This window comes from Rattus norvegicus, chromosome 1, assembly GCF_036323735.1.
Source record: "Rattus norvegicus strain BN/NHsdMcwi chromosome 1, GRCr8, whole genome shotgun sequence".
In the NCBI taxonomy this organism is placed as follows: domain Eukaryota; kingdom Metazoa; phylum Chordata; class Mammalia; order Rodentia; family Muridae; genus Rattus; species Rattus norvegicus.
Window position 1 is genome coordinate 224,047,533 of NC_086019.1, and position 26,622 is coordinate 224,074,154.

Sequence of the window (26,622 nt, forward strand, 5' to 3'; positions counted from 1 at the left end):
AGAACTAAGAAAGAAAGTTGATGCTTAGCTGCCCCAGAGACAGAATGCAGACCCAGTTCAGGGACGGACGGAGGCTCTCTGGAAGGCTTCAGGCATGAGCCCTTGTTCAAAGGCAAAAGAACCTGAAATTTGAGGTCTAAAAGGACCTGCAGGAGAAAAGACTTCCAGTCAGGGATGGGTGGTGTGAGCAGACAGCAGGCTCTGTCTGGCTTCTGTCGCTTTCCATTTCATCCAGCACCCAGTCTGGTAGACACTGCCACTCATTCAAGACGGGTCTTCACCACCCAGCCCAGACTCCACGGCTGACATATCCACAGACCCACCCAGACGCATGCTGTACCATCTCTTCAGCCAAGTGGATGGCAAAACCTGACTATCACAAGAAAGGAAAGTGGTCACTCAAAATAGGAAGACATAGAGATATTCTTTATCTGATTTCACTTCGGGTTTGAGGCTTGACGTGAGCCTTCCATTCCTGGGTCTTTTTGAAATGGTATAAAATGCTTCCGTGAGCATTTCTGTAAAAAGAAACAGCCAATATTTTACTTTTAAAATATTTATTTAGCTATTTATTTATATGTGTGTGAGTATTTTGCTTGCATGTATGTCTGTGCACTGTGCATGCTCGATGTCCACAGAGGCTGGCAGAGGGTGTCGAATTTCCTAAGTTATAAACAGTTGTAAACTGCCACGTGGGTTATGGGAATCTAACCCAGGTCCTCTGGAAGAGCAGCCATGATCTTACCTGTGGCGCCGTCCCTCCAGCCTCGAGAAAAACCTAACAACTGGCAGATTATTTCCTAGCATAAAAAGCTTAGGCAATTTCTTTAAATTATTTGAAGAAAGATAAAAATAAGTGCTGCCTGAGTTGAACGTTCCTCATTGGTGTGTGTTCTCTCCCCTCGACCCACTTCCATCCAGCATTGACATGAAGCTAAAAGAAAAGCCCTAATGGCCTGCGGGAGGAATCGCTCTCTGCTTCGTGATTTTGCTGGGACACACCTACCTGGAAGCGACAGAAATGGTGACATCTCCACTTTGCACCACCTGGTGCCATTGGAAACCTCGGGGGGGGGGGGGAGGGATGGGAAGAGAATTTGTTTACGGTTAACATATTTTATGAAATGTTGTGTATTTTCCTATTTTTGCCAATTATGTGCCTCAATGATTTTAGTTGAACCTTAGCAAGAAGATAGGACCTTCCATTTTACTCTGACGTCAGTCCTTGGTGCAGTGGGACTCGGTTCCTTAGACTGGTGTTTACCGAAAGCAAAGCCTAATTCTGTTGTTTGACAGACATAGATACATTTCTGTAGACTGACTGAACTTCCCTGCAGAGCTTGCTCTAGAGTTAAGATGCACAGGGCTTGCCTTGTCCTGTGAATGTGGCTCTCTGGAACTCTATGAAAAGCTGAGCCTGAATAGGACAGACAGACAGATAGCAAATCCCCTTCAGCTAAGGCATCTCCTCCCTTCCTATCCACATCAGTCATCTTTCAGTTTTTCAGAAGGAACCTGGGCTCTCTAACCCATGTACACTTTACTTTCTGTATCTGTTTGTAAATCGCTCCTTTACAACATCACTCCCTAATGATCTCTGAAGAACTTCATATTGTGAAACTTAAGATGAACTGTGCTTCAGGCCACAGAACAGGCTCCAACCTTTATGCTTCGTGTGCCAACTCCCAGGTGGCCCACTCAGAAATTATTGGGTAACATCGAATCATCCAAAATTAACACTCGGATGCATTGCAAGCACAGTCTGCTTTAAGAAACTTAACGTTAGGGTTGGAGATTTGGCTCAGTGGTAGAGCGCTTGCCTAGGAAGCGCAAGGCCCTGGGTTCAGTCCCCAGCTCCGGAAAAAAAGAACCAAAAAAAAAAAAAAAAAAGAAACTTAACGTTAAATGCAAGTATATACTAGCCTTTCTGAAATAGCCCATTTCTTGTTTTTAGATACCCCTTATATTGTCATGGCCACTTCCAATCTGTGCATCTCTAGCAGAGGTTGGCAAGCTATACCGAGGCTACGACCCGGTCACTACAAGGAAAGGTGGTTTCCACACTTAACAGTTGAAAACAAAAATTAATACTTATCTGTCTGAAGCTTCTTTTGCACCTTCTTCACCAGAACTGAATACTGACAACAGACAGTTCTCCACAAAGAAGAAACACTATCTTTACAGGAGAAAAAAAAAAAGTGTGCTGACCCCAAATATCCATTCCTACCCTGGCCTCCATACTCTGTGCATTTATTTAAATGTTTTTTCCAACTGAGTGCACAGAGGTGGCTGTAATATCATTTGGTTTTGTCAAAAACATTTTTTCTTTCAAGATAGGATCTCACCATGTATCCCTAAATGGACTAGAACTCACTATGTAGATCAAGCTGGCCTCAAACTTGTGGTAATCCTCCTGCCTTGGCCTCCCAGGTGCTGGCATTACAGGCTTGCACCACCATGTCTATGCTTGTAAAAAAAAAAATTCAACATTTACAGACAGTGAAACATCACCCATGGCCTTCTGAAAAAAGCGGTGGGTCCTTCTCACAAAAGTGTGGCTCTCTTAACGCATGGACTCGCCAGACTCAAACTGAAAATATCCGAAAAACGTTTAGAATCGTTCTCCAAAGTCATCTGTTACCAAGTAGCCGGCAGGCACAGAGTGAAGACATTCCCTGCCTGGTGGCTCTGTTGAGGAGAGCTGAGCCCTGAAGAAGCCCAGGCGCCAGGGTTCCTCTGGCTCTATCTGCTTTTATCCGTTTCCCATCTGTCGTCCATACAAGCTCACCCAATATACCCGTGCCAGTTCCCTTTCCTTCACAAGGCTCCACCCCTTACTTTCACCTGCTGATCCCTTTCAACTTAGTATCTTTTTTGACCTTTGTCTTCTTTTCAATCTCCCTCCTCATTTTTTTTTTTTTTTTGGCTAATTTGATAGAAAAACCCCAGTGTCGACTAGGCTCCCACAGCCTGCCCTGCCCTTTGGAAGCCCACCTCAAACATCATGGTGATAATGAGTATTGTTATCCAATATCCTGATTTGCTCACCTGCTTAGCATATCAACTCCTACATGTTCCATTTTGGAAGATGAATTACACGGTTCCTCCAGCTCTGTTAAACCTACGATGTTGTGAGAACTGCAGAGTTCGGCTGAGCAAGTCTGTAGACATGGGACTGTTGATAGAGCGTGCTTTTCACAACCAGATATGGCAACAGGCAAACAGGCATGCCATTCACACTTTTCTTTGAGTCCGTGTATGGAAAATTACTCACTCATGGTGTGACATAGTGAATTTAGTGTGAGCGGTTTCAAATCAATGATGTTTGGAATATCCTAAGGAAGGTAATACCATTACAATATTTAAGCACATGCTATCTTACTGTCTTCAAAAAACAAGTTACTTTAATTGCACGTACTAGAGAAAAGCTATCATGTTCATCAAATGAATAGGCTTCTAGGGAATCCTGGGAAAATAGCCCATAATCAGGTAGATGTAACTTTCACATCGCTCTGCTCTAGGGTCTGTTCCCTGCGCATTCTTGCTTTGGTCTGGACTGCCAGGACCTGCTTTGCACCTTTTCCTGTAGATTTGTAGTTAAGGGAACACCAAGGAGTCATCAGGGTGGGAGTGGTTGAAGAGTGAAAATAACTAGGGGTGGAGGGAGACCCCAAAGTTCCTACTGAAGCCATACAGTGTTATATATGGTTCCTCCCTAGGGCATACCGATAAGCAAGGAAGCCACCCTCCCTAGCTCACATACTTAGGATGTCATTTTAAGAGTTCCTTTATGGTTCTGCACAATTCTTGTCTTATCCATATGCCCCAGTGGTCTGCTACTTTTAGGAATATCTAGGTGTGCACACATTAATCTTTTCTATATCTAAAGAGTTTTCTACGTGTATTGGATTGCTCAGAATAAAGTATATATTAGACTTGTTTTGGTAAAGAAATAAATTCTATCTGGATAGTATGGATTAAAATTATGAAAATATGTAAGAACACAATGTATCTCTACACCCCTACTGTGTAACTCAAAAAATAAAAATAGATTCCACACACTGTGGTTTCCTTTTTCAACTCAGTGAAACTCTCTGTGGCTTCCCTGAGCAGGAACAGAATATGCTGGGCATTTGTCACGGGCAAAAAGCCTTATGCATTTTGACTTTCCCAGCCATTTAACCCTATTGTTTTCTGCCTAGTTTTACCTGTTATGTCTTGGAGGCTTTTGCACTGTACTTTTAAAATGGACCATTTACTCTTTGGAAGTATCTCTTCGTGACACTTTCTATTGCATTTTCATGACGTTTATTTTTAAAGTAAAGCATACTAAGGGCTGGGGTAGAGTTCAGTGGAGAAACACACACTTGGAATGAGCAAGGTTCCGTGTCTGATCCCCAGCAAATCACACACATGCATGTGTATGTGCCCACACGGGCATGGATACATATACACACGTGCACACACATATACCTACAAACACATGCACATACATACACACATACATACACATGCACATACATGTGTTCATGCACACACATGCTTTCATATGTGCACGCACATACATGAATGCACACACACACACACACACACACACACACACACAGCGGGTGGTGCCATTTCAACCTCAGTTGTCATTGTTTCCCTTTTTGTTTTCTAGAGTCTTTTTGAACTTTCATAGCCTTTAGGCAAAACCAGAGTTGGAAACCATAACTATACCTTTTTTTTTTAAATTAAATAAATAGTAGCTGAGCTGGTTGAGTGCTTACCTAGCATGGACAAAGCCCTAGGTTCCATTCCCCAGCATCACAGAGTCCTAGCACATAGTCTTCCACAGGAAGTCACAGCACTCTGAATAAACAAATACACTAATAAAACGTGAGCATGTTAGTGTTCTCAAGACCGAAGGGTGAGTTCTGGTGTCTGTCAGGATCAAGGAATGGAAAAAGCAAAGACAAGGCTGAGCTCGTCACAGACAAAAGACTGCCAGACTGTGACATTGTGGACATTTAGGAGCATTTCCATCCTGTAGCCTAAGGTGGTGGGAATGGAGGGATGGGGTGAACTGGGTAGAATGAGGTGGGTGTACACTGTTCAGCATGGCACAGCTGTGAGGGGCAACAAGCTACACATTCAGAGGAACACTTAAGTCACAGGGCAGAGATGGAAAGGAAATAAATTTTTCCCAAACCCACATGCTAAACAAAGGCAGGCATTATGCAAACCCATGTGTTTTCAAGCACACTCTTAGGAGTGGTGAGGGGTAAAACGGAGAGCCTAATTAATAATTCGAATAAAAAGGAGTCTTATGGAATTAAGTTTAAAATTTAGAAAGAAGGACAACTTAGGCTTTCAGCCATCAATGCTGTGTCTTTCAGGGGGAGGTCATGGAAAAGCTGTGCCTATGCAGACTGTGTCTCCAAAGGGCTGCTTGGCTTTGTATGGTCTCCTCTGCCATTTCCCTGTGTTGGCTGAGTCGGTGTGCAGAAGCCTTGCCAGGAGCCGCCCCAATTTCATCATTCTAGACGGGCAAGAAAGTCTTTAGTTCAGCTGATGACCTTCAAAGCGTTGAACCTCACACAGCGTTGGGCATTACAGAGTGGGACTCGCTTTACAGAGCTGATTTGCCTACATGTTTCATTTCACATTTACTCCATAAAAACTTCCTTTAAAGATCCTTTTCCGTATGTGTATGCATGCATTTGTTCTCCTGTGTGTCTGTTTGTCTGTCTGCCTACCTGCCTGCCGGCCTCTGTGTGCACCATGTCATGCAGTGCCTCAGGATGCCAAAGAAGGTACTGAACTCCCTGGAGCTGGAGTTACAGGCAGCCGTGAGCCAACTTACACGGGTGCTGGAAATCAAACTTAGGTTTTTTGCAAGAGCAGTAAGAGTTCTTAGGGCTGAGCCATTCTTCCAGCCCCTAAAATAACATTTTTAACCATAATTCTTTTTTTAAGTATATAACTGTTTTGACAGAAATAACTGCTCTCCCCTGTTTCTTCAGTCTCATCCCTAGAGAGGAACATACAGCCCTGGACATTTCGGCCTTGATTTCCTTTTAAAACTCTTCCCTCTTAAGTTGATGAGATGAATTTTCCAGTTGTCTGTCATGTTCACGATTGCCTTTGCCAAGTTGTTGTTGGCTCTCTGAAAAGGCACAGGGCTGGGTTGAGAGGAGCCTCTGATTGTAGCACTTTCAGCCACTGACCAACATACAGGGGTGTGTGTGTGTGTGTGTGTGTGTGTGTGTGTGTGTGTGTGTATGTGTGTGTTTAAAAGCACCTATTTAATATGTTTTTACTGAGCTCGTAGCCAACAGCTTGAATATTTCCCACGCCAGAGCAAAGGTCCTCTGCACATGTAATCTCTCCACAAGTCAAGTCAGTCACAGGGCTGGAGTTGTAGCCCTGGAGGGCTTATGCTTGGCACACTCAAGACCCCAGATCTGATTCCTAGCATCACAATAACACAATAGCAAAAGATGACACATTATAATAGCCCTCGTGAATTTAAAAGTATTAGGCAGTATTTCATCATTACACTTGGGAGTCATCTTAAAGAGTGAAATCAACAAAAAGGACAGAAGGAAAAACATAGGAGAAGACACTTCTTTATAGTATGCAAGCTGAAACAAAGACATGACCCTCTGTTCACCCTCAGCTGGAGTTCCTATCTTGGGCAATGCAAATTTGCCTCTACTCTGTACACACCACAAATGACCATGGAAGTGCCACAAGTATTGACGTGCTTTCCTTTCTTTCTCATTTCTTTCTCTTCTTTCTTTCTTTCTTTCTTTCTTTCTTTCTTTCTTTCTTTCCTTTCTTTCTTCTGTCCATCTGTCTGCCTGCCTGTCTTCCTTCCTTCTTCCTTCCTTCTTTCTCCCTTTCCTCCTCCTCCTCCTCCTCTTCCTTCTCCTCATCTTCATTGGTAATGACATCCATTACGAAAGTGATATTTTCTAAGTTGTTCTATTACCTTATCACAAGCAAGACCATAAACTCAACCCACTCAATGGGAGAGTGTCACACAAGATACACAAACCCAGAAGAGGGGATTGTTAAAGCCACCTGAAAAGTCAGATAGTCATACCCTCAGCCCTCTGCAAATTCCTTGGACTCCTGCTCCCTCTCACTTGTTAGTGAAGGTGTTTCTCCATCTTTTTCTGTTACTCTTTCTTCTATTTCCCCAGAAACACAACAAGCACATTTCTTCAGATTATTCACACCCTGGTCTCAATCTTAACAGCAAACAGTCATTTTCCCTCTCAGTGTCTGAGGGCAAAGGTTAAGCTGTCTTTAGTACCTTGATGGTACCATTTCTCTGCTGTCTCGCCGTCTTTCAGATCACACATCCTGGCATTTAAATGTTGGTTCCACTTGATAGCTTGTATTGCTTTGAACAAGTCACCTCATTTTGTCCATTTTTTACAATGCGGATTAAAGTTTCATCCTTAACATTTATATAATGGTTAAATTGGAATTAAATGCCCCAGCTAGGGCTTAAAACAGATAAAGCATTAAAAAATAATCTTTCCTTCAGCTCCCCACTGTCCTAGCCTTTCTGTGATAGAGTATACATCTCCAAGCCCAATACTAGCCCCATCAAACAACAAGCAAGTTTCTTTAACCCCGATAGCCATTTTAGTGGTGAGTCTTATATCAACTTGACATATGCTATAGTCATTTGAGAAGGGGGAAGGGAAATGCCCCACCAGATTGGCTTGTGGTCAAGTCTGTGGTACATTTTCATAACTGGCATTGCTCACTCTGGGTGGTGCCACCCCGGGGCTGGTGATCCTGGGTGTATACGAAATCAGGCTGAGCAAACCATGATGAGCAAGCCAATAAGCAGCACTCCCCCATGGCTGCTCCTGCGCCATTCCTGTCTCCAGGTTCCTGCCTTGAGTTTCCGTCTCACTTCCTTCAGGGATGAACTGTGATGTGGAAGTGAAAATAAAATAAACCCTCTTCTCCCACCTTTCTTTGGATCATGGTGTTTTATCACAGCAATAGGAAGCTAGTTAAGTCAGCCATACTACCCCAGCCCCTGCCATATGCCTTCCAAACTCTTGTTTCTGACCTGTTTGCTTCTTGGTTTTAGAATTTTGTTTGTTTGTAGATTTGTTTAAGATTTATTTTTATATTTTAATTATGTGTAGGCGACTGTCTGCATGTTGGTATGAGTCCGCATGCCTAAGGAAGCCAGAGGTGTCAGATCCTCAGAAGCTAGAGCCTCCGGCAGTTGTCAGCCGCCTAATATGGATGCTTGAACCAAACGCCAGTCCTCTGGAAAAGTAACAAGTGCTCTGAACTGCTAAGCCATCTCTCTAGCCCCTTCATTTTTATTTTTGTTCAGTGAGAATCCCAAACATTGCAAGAACAGGGACGGAGCTACAACTCAGGGCACGTGACATTTCAGAGCTTCCATGCCCTGGAGTAGAGGATAAAGAGGAAGAAGGGAGTGGTGGAGAAAAAAGGGAAGAAGACATTTATGAGTGTGTTGTCTACAGAGTTCCTTGCTGTCAGCCAATCTCTGCTGTATTCTGCCTGCAAAGAAATCATCGCAACATGATGCTGTCCAGTCCCTGTGTAGTGCAAGTTTCACCCATTGTCTCAATAAGTGTCCTTTATAGAAAAAGATGTAACCCGGACCACATTTATATAGTCATTGTGCCTCTTTCGCCTCCTTCAATCTGGCGTTATTCTCTGCCTTCCCGTGACTTCTGCAGCCCTGACACTTGTGAACATTACAATTGTTCCATTTGGTGTCCCTCAGAGTGGCTGTGGCTGTGCAATTCAGGTTACTCGTCTTTGGCAATAGTATGTCAGAACTGACTTACGATTTTCCAACTGCTCCCTACAGATGCTCACTTCGAGTACTTAATTATGGCAATGTTGATGAGGGTTTCCTACTGGAAAAAAAATCTTTTTCTGTCCCTTATAATTAATGAGAACTTTGTTGTTATGAGGACCTGAATATGCATAGGTAGCCCGGTTGCTCATCAACCTTTTAATTTACATGTGGTTGTATTGTGTATGTACTTGTAAAATCATACTTTATCCAACAGGCTCTCTGTTAGTAGGACTATTTATTTTGGTTCTCAAATTGTTCCCTGTAATCTGGCTTCTATGTGCACATGTGATAAGTCCTCATCAGTCTTGGAACATTTCTCTGCTGTGGCACAAGATATTCCAAATGTGACTGCTATTATCTACCACCCAGTCTGGTAATTTCCAGAAGTTTTTCCAGAGCTCTAGTTGAGTGTGTTCTCCATTAAGCAGAAAATCACTGCGCCCAGGACTATTAGTACACAGAGCTAGAGAAAACACACACACACACACACACACACACACACACACACACATACACACACACACACACACACACACGCAAGTCTATATGTCAACATCTACAAGTATTGAAACCCACAAGTTCACGTTTTTCATGAGTTCATATTTTTCATTCCTAACTCCATCCCACAGATATTGTCCCAGCCGGTTAGTCCTTTGGTACACAGACAAGACCATATCTTCACCTAAGAACCCTAAAAACATGACTGATACAGATGCCCCAGACAAATAAAGTGAGCACTGCTGTCGCAGGCACTCTCTGTAAACAAATGCTTTCAACAGCCTGGTCTTTAGCACATATTATATACAACATAATACCCATCCCCCTGCTCTCTAGTGAGGGATCAAGCCCAGGGTCAGAGGGGTCATGGACAGGAGGTGTGTCCTTAGTGTCATAAGCTAAGGAATCATGGAAAATTTCCAAGGTCATGTATTTAGTTAATAACCTTGGGGAAGTAAGTAGCAGAAACTCAACCAAAATTTAAATTACGTCAAATCAAACTTCTCGTTCCAATAAAAGCCCAGGACCAAAACTTGGCTTCGCCCTGCTGTTAGTTTGACTCATTTCTGTGGATAGCTTTATTCTGAAGTGTTGTCTCCTATGATGGTTAAGGCAAACCCACAAAGTTCAGACTCTGGAGTTCATCTGCTTGGAAGGTCCCTGGAAAGGGTTACTTCCTGCCCAGTGGCCCCAGCAAGAACACCGGACCTCCTTACACTGGAACAACATAATTTCCTAGATTCATTAATAGCTTTACAGCTAGTAAAACTTAATGGAGAAAGAATTCTGCCATGGCTTCAATTATAAGAGGTACTTGAACGTTTGATGTTCAAAATTAGCTTCTTAGCATAAAAGTGATTTTCAAAAAATATACTGGGACTGTTGAGATGGCTCGGTTGGTAAAGTCCACCAAGCCTGGACATCTGCATTTGATCCCGGGGACCCATATCATAGAAGGAGAGAACCAATTGCTCCAAGTTATCTTCTGACCACACCCCCGACACACACACACACACACACACACACACACACACACACACAGTCTGAATGAACAAATAAGTAAAAAATAAATACATGTATAATTTTAAGTAATAAAATCTTCACTGGCTATTCAGAATTTTCTTATAAACATAATGAACACATTTTAATAGTATTGGTACTTTGTCAGAGCTGGGTAGCAAGACCATTGAAGCCACAACCAAGCCCAGGGCCCCATTCCCAGCTGAGTGTCTCTGGTTACAATCCATTTTCTCAGCATAAAAATAAAACATCCTTGTATTCTTTTCTTCTTAGAGGAAAGACGCATGCTTACTACAACAAAATACACAATAACAGGATGCCAAAAATGAGGGTAAACGTCATGCAGTCTACCTTTCAGCTTAGAAAAAAAAAAACCTTTCTAGATGGAGTTCTTGGAAACACACACTTATATTCCTATCCATCACCCACCTATAGAAAGACAGTATGGACATCTTGTGTTCTGAACATCTTTCCCAGTGCTGAAATCTTTCAGATGATTTCCTAGAAACACAAAAAAGAGTATCTCAAGCTATATGGATGGGAGCAGGTTCACAGCTCTGAGCCCTTATTAATCAGTATAGTTTGAGTTGTTGGTCAGGGGCCTGTGCTAGCCTAAATAACAGAGTTCTTTTCCAGGGCTGAGCTTCCCAAGCAGCCAGACTGACAGATGAGGTCATCCTGAGGACATAGCCTTGAGCTTCTAGAAGCTAGGTTGATGTTTAAGTCTCATCTGTGCTGCCAAGCCTGTGATTTAGAGGCTGAAACCAAGTTGAGAAAAGGGCGCAGAGAACCCAGCTAGAGTCTGGTCACAAACAGGCTCTCTGCCAACACTTACCAACACTGGGCTTTGAGTGTCTTTTAATCTTGATCGCCTGGTAGAGAAAAAAATTTTTCTTTCTATTTGTGTTTCTCAAAAACCAGGCATCTTATACGTTTCTTCTCTTGTGGGTTTAGCTATGGTGTTTTATTCATTTTTCTGATGAGCCAACTAATTCTTTTATTGACTGGCTTGTAATTTTTCAGTTTGACATCTGAAATTTTTCAAGCACTTGCCATTTAGTGATCCCAGGCCACAACTCCAAATGGAGTTCCCCATTACCTTCCCCAAGCCAGGTTCTCAGCAGGAAACTCACTGGGGGATGCCTGGTTCCTGAATGCACAGCTCTAGGTAGTGGCCCACACTGAGCTCAGCCAGGTGTTTCTTTGAGCCTTGGCCAACCACAACAGTGTTAATACACCTTCTTGTCCTGGCCTCAATCATTCTCCCAAGGCTAGAGAGGGTAAGCAGGAATTGGTCATGCCATAATCAAAAATACTTCCACCTCGAAAAGCTAGTAACGCCACCTTTTCTTTTTTCTTTTTTCTTCTTTATTCTTCTCTCAGATATTACATCCAAATCAAATTTTATCTTTCCTCTCCCCTCCCAGTCTCTCCCACCACCTTTCCTTTTCCCCAGATCCATCTCTGCTGTGTCTCCCCTCAGAAAAGAGCAGGTCTCTCAGAGACATCAACCAAACAAGTTACAATAAGACCAGGCACATAGCATCACATCAAGGCTGGACAAGGCAACCCAGTAAGAAGAAAGGGCCCCACAGGTAGGCAAAGGAGTCAGGGACAGCCCCTGCTCCCACTGTTAAAATTCCCACAAGAACATCAAGCTACTCACCCATAACATATTTGCAGAGGACCTAGATCAGACTCCTACTGGCTCCCTGATCTCTGTGAGTCCCCACAGTCCTGGTCAGTTCACTCTGTTCTCATGGTGTGTTTCTGATCCCTCTAGTTCCTTTGATCCTTCCGACCTCTCTCTGCAGGACTCCCTGAGATCCACCTAATGTTTGGCTGGGGGGCTCTGCGTCTGTTACCATCAGTTGTGGTCTCTTTAATGACAGTTCTGCTAGACTCCTATGCCAGCACACTCTGCAGGCAGGACAAACTGTAGGTGGAAGGTTTTGCAGCTAGATTGGTGTCCCAATCCTTCTACTTGTGGCTTTGCCTGGTTACAGAAGATGGCCAGGTGCCCAGTTCAAGCTCCATGTCCCCCATTACTAGGAGTCCTTGCTAAGGTTATTCTTGTAAGGTTTCATGGAGTTTCCACTGCACTCACTAGGTTTCTACCTCACCCCCATATGTCCCCCAACTCCAGTACTTTCTCCCAGTGTTTTCTCCTTCTCTCCCCGCACCCTCCTCTCCTATTCCCATCCCCATCTGCCCCTAGTTCATCCAGAAAATCTATTCTATTTCCCCTTCCTAGGGAGATCTTTGCACCCCCTTTAAGCCCTCCTTGTTACTTAGCTTCTCTAGGCCCCTGGACTGATGACGGCTAATATTCACTCAGAAGTGAGGACATATCATGTGTGTCTTTCTCGGTCTGTGTTGCTTCACTTGGCATGATTGTTTTCTAGTTCCATCCATCTTGCTTGAAAATTTCGTGTTGTCATTGTTTTTAACAGCCGAGTAACACTCCATTGTGTAAATGTACCACATTTTCCTTATCTATTTTTTTTTTTTGGTTAAGGGCCATCTAGGTTATTTCTGGCTATTATGAATAAAGCTGCTATGAACAGAGTTGAGCAAGTGTCCCTGCGAAAGGATGAAACATCTTTTGGGTATATGCCCTGGAGTGGTATAGCTAGGTCTTGAGGCAACTCCATTTCCAATCTTCTGAGGAGCCGCCATATTGATATCTGAAGGAGATGTACACATTTGTACTCCCGCCAGCAATGGAGGAGTGTTCTTGCTCCATGTCCTCGCCAGCAAGAGCTGTCCCTTGTGTTTTAGGTCTTAGCCATAGCACTGATATAAGACGGAATCTCAAGTCATTTTTGATTTGCATTTCCCTGACGAAAACTCTCAGTTTAAACCGGTACCTCTGGATTATTTAGTTTGCTGATGTCTAGATCCTTGAGTTATTTATATATTTCTCATACTAGCCCTCTGTCAGCTGTGGAGTTGGTGAACACCTTTTCCCATTCTTGGGCCTCTGTTTTGTCCTATTGACGGTGTCCTTTGCTTTGCAGAAGGTTTTCAGTTTCCTGGGTCCCATTTATTGATTGCTGTTCTTAGTGCCTGTGCTCTCATGTTCTGTTCACTCGCTCTCTAGTTGCCATTGTTATGTGCTTCTGCCTCAGATGGAGGAACAGGAGGGGACTGGAGAGAGGCCCCAGCATCTGTGAGCAAGCGGAGGGCTGCTCTAGCAGAGGACCTGAGTTCAGTTCCCAGCACTTACATCAGGCAGCTCACAAGTGCCTGGAAACCCAGCTTTGAGAGATCCAATGTAGTTTTCTGGCCTCCTGGACACCTTTAAGATAAATCTGAAAAAAAAAATAGAATAAAACAACAGGAATTTCGTTTGAGTCCATTAGGGAGTGTGGTAGTCATTGGAGACCAGCCCTCAGTAAGAAGCCTTCAGAATGTGGAGGTAAATCACATGAAAAGACACAACTGAGGAAGAGATTTTCTTCAAATCGAATGTGTTCAGGGTCAGGCTCTTGCCTGAGTTGCTGAAGAGAGCTACATCCATAAAGATTCACTGACCTAGTGAAGAAATAAAGTTTCATAGATATGAGAAACAAAATTATAAAAACAAGGTTTCGAGAAATACATCTGGTGGTCAGGATGCTTATGGCAAACTTTCTGAGAGATACATCTGACATCATGATGCCCAGTGATATGATAAAGTTTTGGAATTTTGGTGATCAATATTCTAACTAAGCTAATTAAGACAAAACAAAACAAAACACAACAACAACAACAAAAACTGTTCTCAGAAAGACTCCCTACCCCTCCCTGTGGTAAATTCCAAGAACAACCGAAAGATGTCATCCTGATTCTGCCCGACTACCTAGTTCACCCCCCACCCCGCCCCACTAAGGGACGTGCCAACTTAGCCCTTTCCCAGTGATTCACCAAGGCCAGGTGTAGGGCTGGATGAGGAAAGTGACAACGCCAAGAACAGCCCCTTGAGCAGGCCAGCCAATACCTGACCAGATCCTTTGTCCTATGTACCACCAATGAGAATAGGCCGGCTAACCCTGTTGCTGAAGTCTGCCTCTATGAATAAAAGTTGTGTGCTTTTGGGTTTGGGGTTACCTCTCCCTGCATGGATGAACAACCCCACATACGTGGAATAAAAACCTTATACCCTCATGCTATTGCAGCAGTCACTTTGTTAATCTGTGCTCTGTTGGTGGCGCTCCTGAGATAAGGCTGCTATGGGGTCTTACAACACTAGCAAGAAAGAAATAACCAGTAAAGTGAACATTTGCTCATATTGACCACCATTTTACTCTGGGCCCGGCTTCCACTTTCCCTCTGACTCCTGTTCTCTCTGTGTTTATGAATCCAAGAGACCTAGAACTGCTATTGTAGTAGTCAGGAAGATGTCTGGGACCACTAGAAGATTCAGAAACTTAGGAGTTAAGTGATGGAAACCTCAATAGAAATTCTTACTATGTTTAAAATTTTAATTTTCCTTCCAAATTAGGCACAGAATTTTAATTTTTAAAACATTTGTTATTTTAAAATGTAAATCCATCCCCCCTCACACCGTGTGATGGTTAATCCTGGCTGTCAAATTGATTGAATCTGGAATCAATTGAGAGAAATGCTTTTGGATGGATCATTGAGGGACTTTTCAGGGAAGGTTGGATGAGGTAAGGAAGCCTTTCCCCTTCTGGTGGTCTGAGGGGAAAGATGGGGTGCTTTTCCTGTCTGCCTTCACTTCCTGATGGCAAATGAATGTAACCTGAGACGGCCTCATCTCTGGCTGTCCTTCACTCCCATTGGAACCCAGAGTCTTTGTCTTTCCAGTGTAGACTAAAGACCAGAAGCTTTCCAATGACCCTCAAGGCCTTCGGAGCCACAGTGGGATGGCAAAGGCAGCCAGCGTCCCAGTGCACAACCTTCTGGCTCCTTGGCTTTGTCAGGATGCAGACAGCCATCGCTGCACCACCCAGTTTCATTCTGGAAGCTTCTCTTGTCATTCCTGTTCATCAGTTCTGCTCCTCTGCAGAAGGCTGACTCATACTCATACCCCTTGGGCCATTCATTCGTCATGGCTCTAAATCTGAGTGTCTTGGGACAACCCCAGTCATTCACTGTGTCTGCGAGGCTGCAATTTAGGCAAGACTTGAGAGAAACGTTTCATCTCTGTCCCACATAACATCTGCCAGGGCAGCTGGCCAGGGACTGGAGAAGCCTTTTGCAAAAGTCCTACTAACCTAGAAGGCAAGTTGCTTAAAATGTTTGTCACATTTAAAACCACGAGATTTCGGAAGATAGATACGGTGCATCTGTTTTTACTTCTTTTAGTAGGAATCAGTTGGATCCGTAATGAGCTTTACTCATTTCTAGGGAAATCACTACTGCGTATAGGTGGAGTTGGCATTCTAGAACAAAGGTGGGTAGCATAACACTTTTATTGTTCAAATGGAAATCTGTCCTAGGCCTGGCCAAACACTCCATTCCATTCACTGATAATAAGTTCAGAGATGCTTGCTACAGACCTTTAATCCCAGGTCACAGGAGGCAGAGTCAAGCAGATCATTGTAAATTTGAGGCCAGCCTGGAGTACATAGTGAGTTTCAGGCCGGCCAGGTCTATATAGTGAAATCATGCCTCAAAATTAATTAATTGGATAGTCATCCAACTGGAACCTGTCAAGGGGAACATTAAGAAGACTTTTATGATGGTTTCTAGGGCAACTTACATCTGGAAGGTTATAGGTCTGAACTTGCTTAAAGACATCCTACCACCCCAAGTAGCTTGTCTGGGAAGAAGCACAGACATAGAAGAACAGGAACAAACAGCTGAATCCTGAATCAGCCATGCAGCCTGACTGCAACCTACATCTTGACTTGTCCATTGCATCCCATGAGTTCTTTTTGTTTTGTATTTAAGCCAATCAAACAGAGGCCAAAGGATCCTCGCAGCGTGAGGCGATACTCCCGCTTCTGTTTCTTTTTGACACTAGTCCAAGAAGCAGGCTTCACTCCCCTAGGCTACAGCTTCTGCTGCTGAAAGCATGAGCAATGCCTGCTTGTAAAGAGTTGCAGAGGCTGGTGAGACAGCTTGGCAGGCAGAGTTTCTGGCTGGCAGGCTTGACTACCTTGATCCCTGAAGCCCCCATGATGAAAGAAGAGAACCAATTCCTGCAACTTGTTCTCCTACCTTCTTACCCATGAGCACGCCCCTACGCATACAGAAAGAAATAACTCTGATAAAAATTTAACGTATAAACACTACATAAAAGCTGTTGTTACTGGGATGTTCCTCAATAAGACCACAATGCTCATGGACCACTGACATGAACCACTCCATAGTTGGTTTCAGGGAATAGCTTGGTTGCATGTGATCAACTACTTATACAGTGAAAGCCTATCAGCTCTGATTGGATGGCGTGTTACCTCCGATTGGACGTCGAGCGCCCATGCTGCCAGGGTCTCTATGTGGAAGAAGTACATTAAAAGAATGTGAGGAGTGTTCTGACTTCAGGAGCATGGTGTACCATTCTTCTTGTTTAGAAGTTCAGTGTGCCACAGTTGTCTTTGCAATTTCTCCTACACATAAAGAATAAATATAAACAGTGCCAAGACAGGACTACATAATTCTTCTAAATTCAATATATCTGGTATAATTCAAGACCTCATCAGGTAGAGGAAGAGAAGTGGATCAGGAAGTTCAAGGTTGTCTCTGACTATATAGCAAGTTCAAATCAGCCTGAAATATGTAAGAGACAAGCTCAAAAACAAGACAAAACAAAAGTTGTTTTTTGCTCTAACTTCCTGCTGTGGTTTGGAGGTATATGCCCTACTAGTCCTCAGTTCACATTTTGGAACCTAATAATCAAAGTGCTAACTTTAAGAGATAGACCTTTCCATGCTCTAGTGGATGGGTCCACACCTATTATCTACAGCACTAATTGGCCTCTTTAAAATGTGCTTTTAAAAATTATATATATATATATATATGTATATATATATATATATATATATAAGCATGAAGACAACCAACTAGACCCCCCCCAGAGCTCTCCCAGGGAATAAACAACCAATCAAAGAGGATACACCAGGGGACCCATGGCTCCAGCCATATATGTAGGGTATGGGAGAGCTCTGGGGGTGGAGGGTGGGGGGTGTCTGGTTGGTTGATATTGTTGTTCTTATGGGGTTGCAAACTCCTTCAGCTCCTTCAATTCTTTCTCTAACTCCTCCAATGGGGACCCTGTTCTCAGTCCAATGGTTGGCTGTGACCACCCCCTCTGTATTTGTCATGCTCTGTCAGAGCCTCTCAGGAGATTGCTATATCAGGCTCCTGTGTCAGCATGACTTCTTGGCATCTGCACTATTCTCTGGGTTTGGTGTCTGTATATGGGATGGATCACCAGTTGGGGAAGTCTCTGGATGGCTTTTCCTTCAGTCTCTGCTCCAAACTTTGTCTCCATATTTCCTCTTGTATTTTTGTTCCCCTTTCTAAGAAGGACTGAAGCATCTACACTTTGGTCGTCCTTCTTGAGTTTCATGTAGTTTGTGAATTGTATCTTGGGTATTCCGAGCTTTTGGGCTAATATCCACTTATCAGTGAGTGTCTACCATCTGTGTATTTTGTGATTGGGTTATCTCACTCAGGATATTTTCAAGTTCCATCCACTTGCCTGTGAATTTCATGAAATTATTGGTTTTTTTTTTTTTTTGGTTCTTTTTTTTCGGAGCTGGGGACCGAACCCAGGGCCTTGTGCTTGCTAGGCAAGCGCTCTACCACTGAGCCAAATCCCCAACCCCGAAATTATTGTTTTTAATAGCTGAGTAGTACTCCATTGTGTAAATGTATCACATTTTCTATATGCATTCCTCTGTTGAAGGACATCTGGATTCCTGTTTTGTCATTTAAGAGACATTGCAAATGCTAGACATCTCCAGATGCTACAGTGTTAGATGTGTAACAGCCCCAAGCAAGCCGGCAAACTCATTTCATCGGAAATCCTGCTGCCCTGACGGACACTTCCACACAGGAAACCAGTACTTGTGGGCTTCCTGGATTCCCTGGAGCCACTACTAACTCAGCTACCACCTCTCTCAGCTCATTATGGCTGTCTCCTGACACTACCTTTCTTCCTCTTCAGGACATCCAGCTAAATCTACTTCCCATACAAGAGCTTAACTACACTTTCATAACTGATGTCTAGAACATTTTTTGGGGGCTAAGAAGCACTAATTACCAAACTATGACTGGCCACCTTAACGAGACTCTGAGTGGTCTCCGCCTCTTGGCATTCATGTCCTTTTGCACTTCTTTCCTCTGAGTGTGGGCTGGACTTAGTGATTCATTCTAGCAAACGGAACACAGCAAATGTGATAAAATGCCACTTCCAAAATTAGCTTACAAAGAAGCAATGATGACTTCTCTCTCTCTCTCTCTCTCTCTCTCTCTCTCTCTCTCTCTCTCTCTCTCTCTCTCTTCCTCTCCTCTCCTCTCCTTTGAGAGATGCCAACTTCCATACTGAGAGCATCCTGACAGAGAATCCTGTCTGGCAAGGGATTGCTATCTAGAATAGACAGAGAGAACCAGAAGCTTGCCAAAACCACATGAGTGAATCTGAACACAGATGGATGCTCCCCAAGATAGCCCTAGAGGTATCTGCACCCTTGGCCAAGCTTTGAGTTCAGCTGACTAAGAGACAGAGCCAGCTATGCAGCTGATGCCTGACTCAGACACTGAAATAATAAACATTTCTTCTGTTATCCACGAAGATTTGGGATAATTTGTTTTGCAGCACCAGATAAACTAGAAAATAAATTAGGATCATCTCTTTATTTTTCCCCCTTTGGAAATTTTCTTCTAACTGGGAATAAGAAACAATAAAGAGTTGGATGAATTATCCAGTGATAAGCCAAAATTACCTGCAATAGTAAGTAGATAGAATAGGAGTTACCGTCAGGGATGATGTGACCTGCATGGTTTGGGGATTGACCTGACTGGAGCTACAGGTAATGAGAATACAACAGTCACGCCTACAGAAAAGCTGGGCTCTGGTAGCCCGTACACTCTGAAGAAGCTGCACTAGCAGCCCAGAAACTCAGTGCATGTATAATATATACACGTCTGAAAGGAGCAGTGGTTAGCTAATCCTGGTGTGTGGGTGGGTGGGGTTTGTAGGAAAGCAGTCTTAGGCTACAGTCATCTGGAAGGAGAAAGCTATGAATGATAAAAGAAAAAAATCAACCATAAACACTGTCAACATTCATCCTCAGACCAAGGAAAGGCTTTGCCACATCTCTTAGCCTGAGCCTGACTGGGAGAAGGCTCTCCCATTCTCATGGGTCTGAGGTATTGGAGTCTTTGACGTGGCCATGCTCACATCAAAAATACACATTCACTCAGGCTTTTATCTACTGCACACACAGGGACATTTCCTTCTCCTGTCAGTCAGCCTACAGTCTGTCCTATTGCCAGTGATTTCTAAACTGGTTGATAATCATCCCTGTCCTTGAACAGAGCCTGAGACTTGGAAGAAAAAATGAAGGCAACTGGCGTGGTCCCTAATGAACCCCTTGTAACTCAAGCCTACACCAGCCTGGTGGTACACAATTGTCCTCTCCCACTCAGGAGGCCAATAATGGAGGACATATGAGTGGCTATCTCTGAAATCCAACTTATATGGGCCATATTAAAAGTAAATGAGGAGCCTTCTTCTTTCTGGTATAGCCTAAGACTTTGGAAATTATCTCTTGTGCTCACCAACAAGAAGACTGCTTACAAAATGACCACCAGTCATACTATCTGACTGACTTGAAGAGATGATAGAGGGAGTTAGAAAGAACAAAGCATTATCTCGGGGGGAGACGTGCCCAGATGAACCTGTACCAGTTAGGAAAACGCACACTGCTTCAGTCTGGCTGCTGGAGGCTCCGTGTGGATCCCTGAGTTAAAACTTGGGGAGACAGATGAACATGGACCTCAGGCTTTTCCAGCAGCAGCAGCAGAGAGAAGACCACTAAGCTGCTACATGGCTGTCCAGAGTATCAGTTGTCTTAGATGATTCGAGTCCCCAGGAATCAAGCTTGCAAATTTGCTTTGTCTTTGCTTTTGGGAGTGCACATTTAGAATGCATCCCATAGCCTACGCTCTGAGGAGTGATAACCAGGGATTAAGCCTCCCGACTGCACAGCACCAAGGAGTCTTTCCACAGGAAGAGAACAGCATGGGTCTGGACCAGGCAGAGATGACAACAGGCAACTGCTGCCTGGGAGACTTGATCTGCACCATGAGACACCCCTGTGCTGATAACCACACTCCATTCTGCTTTCTCAGGCCGGACCACCTCTGCTTGCCCCTCTATATAGGGACCAGACAACGTCACTCTCTCTGAGCCTGATACCCTCATGTATGAAGCATGTAATAAATTTTATGTGTTCTTTCTCCTGTTAAAAAGTAAATTAATGTTGGCAGAGATGTAGATCAGTAGAAGCCCGAGTAGCATGTGCAAGGCCCTGGGTTCATTCTCAGCAGTGAGGAACAAACTCATAAATTCGGGTGACTGTAAAGATGTTCTTGAGTTTTACTTTCAGAGGCCCTAGTATGTTCTCACAGTGAAGCTCCAAGGAAATGCTTTCAGCAGGAAACTTCACTGTATTCATTCATTCATTCATTCATTCATTCACAATTTGCTGTACAATCCAGGCTAACCTTGAACTTTCCATTCTCCTGATTCAGCCTCTGAGTGCCGGGACTATAGTCCATACACAGCTACCATTTTACAATATGTCTGGAATATTCTGTTCTTCAGTGAGGCCTGCCCTTAAGAGAACATAGGGCCTAACTAAATGGAAGGAAGAAAGACAGCAACAGCCTCCCATGTTGAGGTTTTGTCTTTTACTGTCTGTTGCAACGCTAAGTGCAGTCCAGGAGACCTGGAGTCTGCATGTAGACCCTGTGACCCTGCCCCCAACTTAATTCTGATTGGTGAATAAAGATGCCAACAGCCAATGGCTGGGAAGAAGATACATTGGTGGGGTTTAGGGTTCATGGCTTGAGGTCAGAGGAGGCCATGAAGAGAAGAAGGTGCAAGAGAAGAGAAGTGGCCATGGGTTAAGAGTCAAGAGATCGTGGCCCTGAGGGCTGCCTAATTAGTGCTAAGAGCAGCCCAGATGAAGCATAGTAAGTAATAACTCGGGGTTATGGATAGGAAAGTAGATTCCTACAGCATGGAGGGTGGACAGCTGCTCAGCTCTTGTGTCGTTTAAGGCATATTGTAGATATAAGGTCTGTGACTGTGTGTTTCATCTGGGAACTAATAGCCAAAGACAGGGTAGAAACCCCGGGCTGGGAATGAAATAATTTCTAGGACACTTACAGTCTCATCTGAGGTGGAATAAAAAGGACAAAAAAGAGCGAGGGGAACTGATGAAGATCCCACTCCAGAGCACATGCTTACCGCATGGGCACAGAAACCCACAGCTCATCGCTACATCTACAGGGCTGAGTAATGACTGGGCACGAGCCCTAGAGAATGCCTTTCAGAGGTTAAGCAGTCTCTAGGGAGGCTCAGAGGCAACAGAGGCCACACCAAGTATGCCGCATGAAACCTTGGTTTCTAATACTTACCATGACAGCAAACAGTACACTGAGAGCCTGAAGTAGAGCCAGCCAAACAAACCTTCACACAAAAGGCCCAGTTAGACGTTTCTTTCACTGAAGTTGTCGTGTCTAGATTTCAGCAAGAAACCGCAAGCATCGCTAGAAAGCAAGTGACTGGTGTGTAGCATAAGAAATCAATTATTAAAAGCAGAAATTAATCTTTCCAGACTCCAGTCTTTCTAAAGTTGTAAGAATGACAGGGTGTTTATCCAGAACCATAATCAGTGCTGGGGTGGAACCCAGAGCCTGGAGCCTCCATTGCAAGCAGTCCACTACCCCCAGCCCTACATGGTATGTAATCAAGGTTATCGTTATCAGTTGAAGATGTCCTAACACACAGAAGTCTGAGATTTTGGGGGTATACTGGTGTATTGGTTTTATTTAAAGGAAAACTTGGATCACAGCACAATAAATGAATCTAGGGCTAGCAAAATGACTCAGTGCTTGCCTCTAAACCCTGGCAACATGAGTTTAGTCCCCAGAACCCACAAAAGGCTGGAAGAGAGAACCAGCTTCATAAAAGTTGTCCTGAGATCACAAATAGAACCAGTAGACAGTACAACCTACAGTCACAGCAGACCTTGGCTTCAAAATGTGCCTGTGACCTCTTACTTCTCAAAATATGGTCTCCGGCCCATCCAAGGACAGGGAAAGCTAAATAATTTGTGTACTTTAGTACAAACTTTAAAAAAAAATAGAACTTTGTTCAAACCACAGGGAAATTACCGTTCAATATTATAAAATATTATGCTTCTCATAATTAATGTTCAGTGTCATTCTAATTAGAAAACATTTAAATAACTTGCATGAGTTTATCATTCAAGCATCATTGGTGTTAAATATTTATTTATTTACCTTTTCATTTATTCAGTCATTCATTTATCATAAGACAGAAGTCTTGCTATTTACCTGAGGCTTCCCTGCCTCAGTTTCCCAAGACATGAGATTACAGATGTTAATGTACCACCACATTTGTTTTAAATGTCATCTATCTATCTATCTATCTGTCTGTCTGTCTGTCTGTCTGTCTGTCTGTCTGTCTATCTATCTATCTATCTATCTATCTATCTATGTGTGCACGTTCACCCATGATCTCGAATGCGTGTACCACAGTGTGCCCATACCACAGTGTTCCAAGTCACAGAACAACCTTTGTGAATAGGTTCTCTCATGTCTACCATACCATGTCTCTGTCTCCTGGGATTGAATTCAACATTATCAGGCTTGGCTGCAGGCACCTTTACCCACTACGTCATCTCATCAGCTGCATATAAATTTCAAATGCAAAGGATATGAGCGGTTAATTTGCAAGTGGAATTATATTTCCACATCATTATGTGATCTCTTTGACTGTGTAGTTACAGTCACACACATGCACTGTATTCCTCCCAGAGCAACAGAAACACTGAACAAAACATTATACTGGCTTTTATTTCAGCCACCAGCCAGCAGCTTCCTAATGAGTGAACCAGGAAGAACTGAAAGGAGCGAAACACCCCTTCCTTCTGCATGCATCACTTGCAGCAGATGACTAACACAGGGAAATAACTCAAAAGGGATAGGATCTCCCTGGTCATTTGCATTTCCTGGAACACTGACCTCTCTGTGATTCCCATGCTAAGCACAGCCTCTCCAGGTCGTCAGGGTCTGCGTTCTCAGCCTTTCTAAGTCACTGCTGCTTTACATCAACACGAAGTCTCTCTGGAACGCACTTGAGTATTCCGTCCACAGGGGCATCTTCTGCACTGTGGAAACAGGGTAGTGATCAGGAAGGAGAACAGGCCTGATGGTGAGCCAGGGAAGAACTTACACAATGGTTGCAACATCAGCACATGAGGGAAACGAGAGGGCAAGGAGGAGAACTGAAAACCCCCTGCAACTGCTGAACGGAGGCACTCCAGACTGTATGACCCAAGACCCACTGTGTTCCCAACGTGCTCAACTTTTCTTAGAGATTTAAGATGTTAATGAGACGTGTATATGTGAAGGTGTTTGTAGAACTACACACAACACATAGAGTACATGTAAGAAAGCCCATGCTGTCCAAACAACCCCTGGACCTTTTATTGGAGCTTCCACCTTTTCTTCCGGGATTCCTACGGTGGAATACAAATACTGAATGACTATACTTTTCCTCCTCCTCCAACCTGCTTCCTCCTCTAGAAAGATATTCTTTCTGAATACATTCTCTTGCCTTGCTTCATTTCTGGTCTCTAACTAGTGGCTTTCCCTCTACTCTGTGTCTATTTGAGCCATTTCATGGTTTTAAAAAGTTAGATATTCTAGAAATGTAGTATGAGCCACCATGCATGCAACCTGCTGTCCTGTGACCTCTGCTGTGCACCTCAGCTAGTCTGGACTATCCTCCTTCGAGGCAAGAACTCCATGCCCAGAGGCTACAGACAAAGCAACTTCAGTAGAGCATAGAAGACATCCTGCTCCCTGCACATAGCCCATGGCTCTAAGCCGCAGGTGTTACTCTAATAACTGCCCAGTCCATCTGCTTTCAGTGTGCTCAAAAAAACTGTTCCTGCTGTTGTTGCTGTTGTTGTTAGAAAAGGAGTAATAGGGGCTGGGGATTTAGCTCAGTGGTAGAGCGCTTGCCTAGGAAGCGCAATGCCCTGGGTTCGGTCCCCAGCTCCGAAAAAAAGAACCAAAAAATAAATAAATAAATAAAAATAAAAGAGAAATATTACTTTTAAAATATATATAAATATATTTCTCTCTCTTTCTCCCCCTTCCTCCCTCCCTCCCTCTCCCTTTCTCTGACCACATTTTCCCCTCTCTCCTCTGTCTCCATTCCCTCTCCCATACCTTCCCTCTGCCCCCACCCCTGCCCCCTCCACACCTCCGTTTCTCTTCAGAACCAGGGAGCCTGCATAGAACTAACCTAGACGCTCTATATGTTATAACTGTGTAGCATGGTCTTCTTCTGGGATTCCTAACAGTGGGAACAGAGACTGTCTCTGGCTCTTTTCCCTGTTTTGGGAACTTTTCCTCCTATTGGGTTGCCTTCTGCATGGGGGAGGTGCCTGGTCTTACTGCAGCTCAACGTACCATGGTTGGTTGCAATTTTACTTTTTTTTAGCATTCAAAAAGTTTCTGAAACTACGATGAAAAAAGAAATACAAGTCAAAATTCGGAACCTTCATGTCTTGTCTAACTTTCAACCTCAGAAATGAAACAGAATCATCCTTCAACTAAGGCAAAACTCCCCCTAGGCTTGTAAGCAGGCTTTCAGTGCACTCCTAGGTTATGAGCCAGGATGCTTTGGTGTTTTGAGATAAAAGCTTGTAGATCCTAGGTTGTTCTCAAACCTGCTATGTAGTCTTGAATGACTTTGAGATTCTGATTCTCCTGCCTCCACCTTTGTATGCTGTGATTACAGGCATGCAACACCACATCCTGTATATGCAATATGGGGGACGGAAGCTAGGGCTTTGTGCGTGCTCAGCAAGCAGACTGTTAATCAAGTTCCATCCCCAGGCCTGAGGACAGTCTTCCCTCACAGTAATGGGACAGGCAGGGGTAGGAAAAGGTTAGCAACCGGTGACCCCTCTTAACTTGAGCCACATACATACATCTTTACCAAGGCACTTAGCAACTTAAGACCCCCCCATGTATGTCAAGCAAAACAAAGCACTCAGGACATTTTGACCTATAGTGCTTACTGACACCTAGAAACTCCCTTTTCATAGCCAAACACTCCCTGAAGCATCCTGGATTAAGGTGCAGTAGGCTCTTCTAGCCTGGGCTAGTTTTGGACACATGCACAGCAAAGCAAACTTTGCCCTGTGAATGAACTTTTAGGAAAACTCAAATTATTATCCTATGCTTTTGTCAGTGACTATCCCAAGAGTCAAGCAACTCTCCTCTTGGGGAGTTCAACTGTGCCCTCCTACCAAAGGATCATCCCAACCAAAGTTGTTAGCTGTTTCACTCTCTCATGAAGCGGTGGAAAGGGTCACCAGACCCTCATCTGAGTATCCAACCACTCCCAGCCACCTGCTGTACACAATTCCACATTAATTGCTTGTGGCTTCTGAAAGGGCCTAGAGAATACAGTCAGGGAATGGGATACAGGGGTGGGGGATGGGGGAAAGGACTTCATCTATGTGGCTCCAGGGAAGCCCTCATTCCTGCCAGATAAAGTCTTTCCTGCAGCAGAAAGGCACACTCAGACCCCCAGTGAACTCATAGAGTAAACTTTGGAAGAATTGTGCCTCTGTCATTAGGACTATAAAAGAAGGATTTATGTCGTGTGTTTCTCCCTGGGAAAGAATTTTAGCAGCATATCCCTATGCATGGTCGTGCATACTTATTATTATTATTATTAAAATAAGATGCATCATGGAGAAAAGGCCTTCCCAGTGAATAAAGGTTTCCATAACTCAAGCCTGTCAATCAAAACAGAAGACCACTCACACTCCATGCCTAGCAACCAAGTCCTGGACCTAGGAAGAGGAAACTCTGGTCAGTAGCCAGGAGCTTCTGAGGAAGTCTTGGTACTTTCTTGCAGAGAATCTTGCCTAGGGTTTTGCTTTGCTTCCAAATAAAAAATCCTTGCTACTATGCACACACATTTGTGTGAGTATCTTCAACTCTTTGAATGG

The 26,622-nt window shown here is 43.8% G+C and overlaps 1 protein-coding gene and 1 long non-coding RNA gene across 18 annotated transcripts in view; one reads left to right on the forward strand and one right to left on the reverse strand.

Moving 5' to 3' along the window:
- Nucleotides 1-26,622, forward strand: part of Prune2 (prune homolog 2 with BCH domain) — a 350,442-nt gene that overhangs the window by 267,916 nt on the left and 55,904 nt on the right. For 12 of the 17 annotated variants that reach the window (XM_063287005.1, XM_063287004.1, XM_063287014.1 and 9 more), the window contains 1 exon segment: nt 922-4,061. The exons of the other annotated variants lie outside the window; for them this stretch is intronic. In XM_063287005.1, the coding sequence (XP_063143075.1) occupies nt 922-952 (31 nt within the window). In that variant the 3' untranslated portion in view covers nt 953-4,061. 17 annotated transcript variants of the gene reach the window in all.
- Nucleotides 984-24,181, reverse strand: LOC134483972 (uncharacterized). Its single transcript, XR_010061208.1, has 2 exons — nt 23,609-24,181; nt 984-13,686 (listed from the first exon to the last, which is right to left on the reverse strand). It is a non-coding gene; the product is annotated as an uncharacterized LOC134483972 (long non-coding RNA).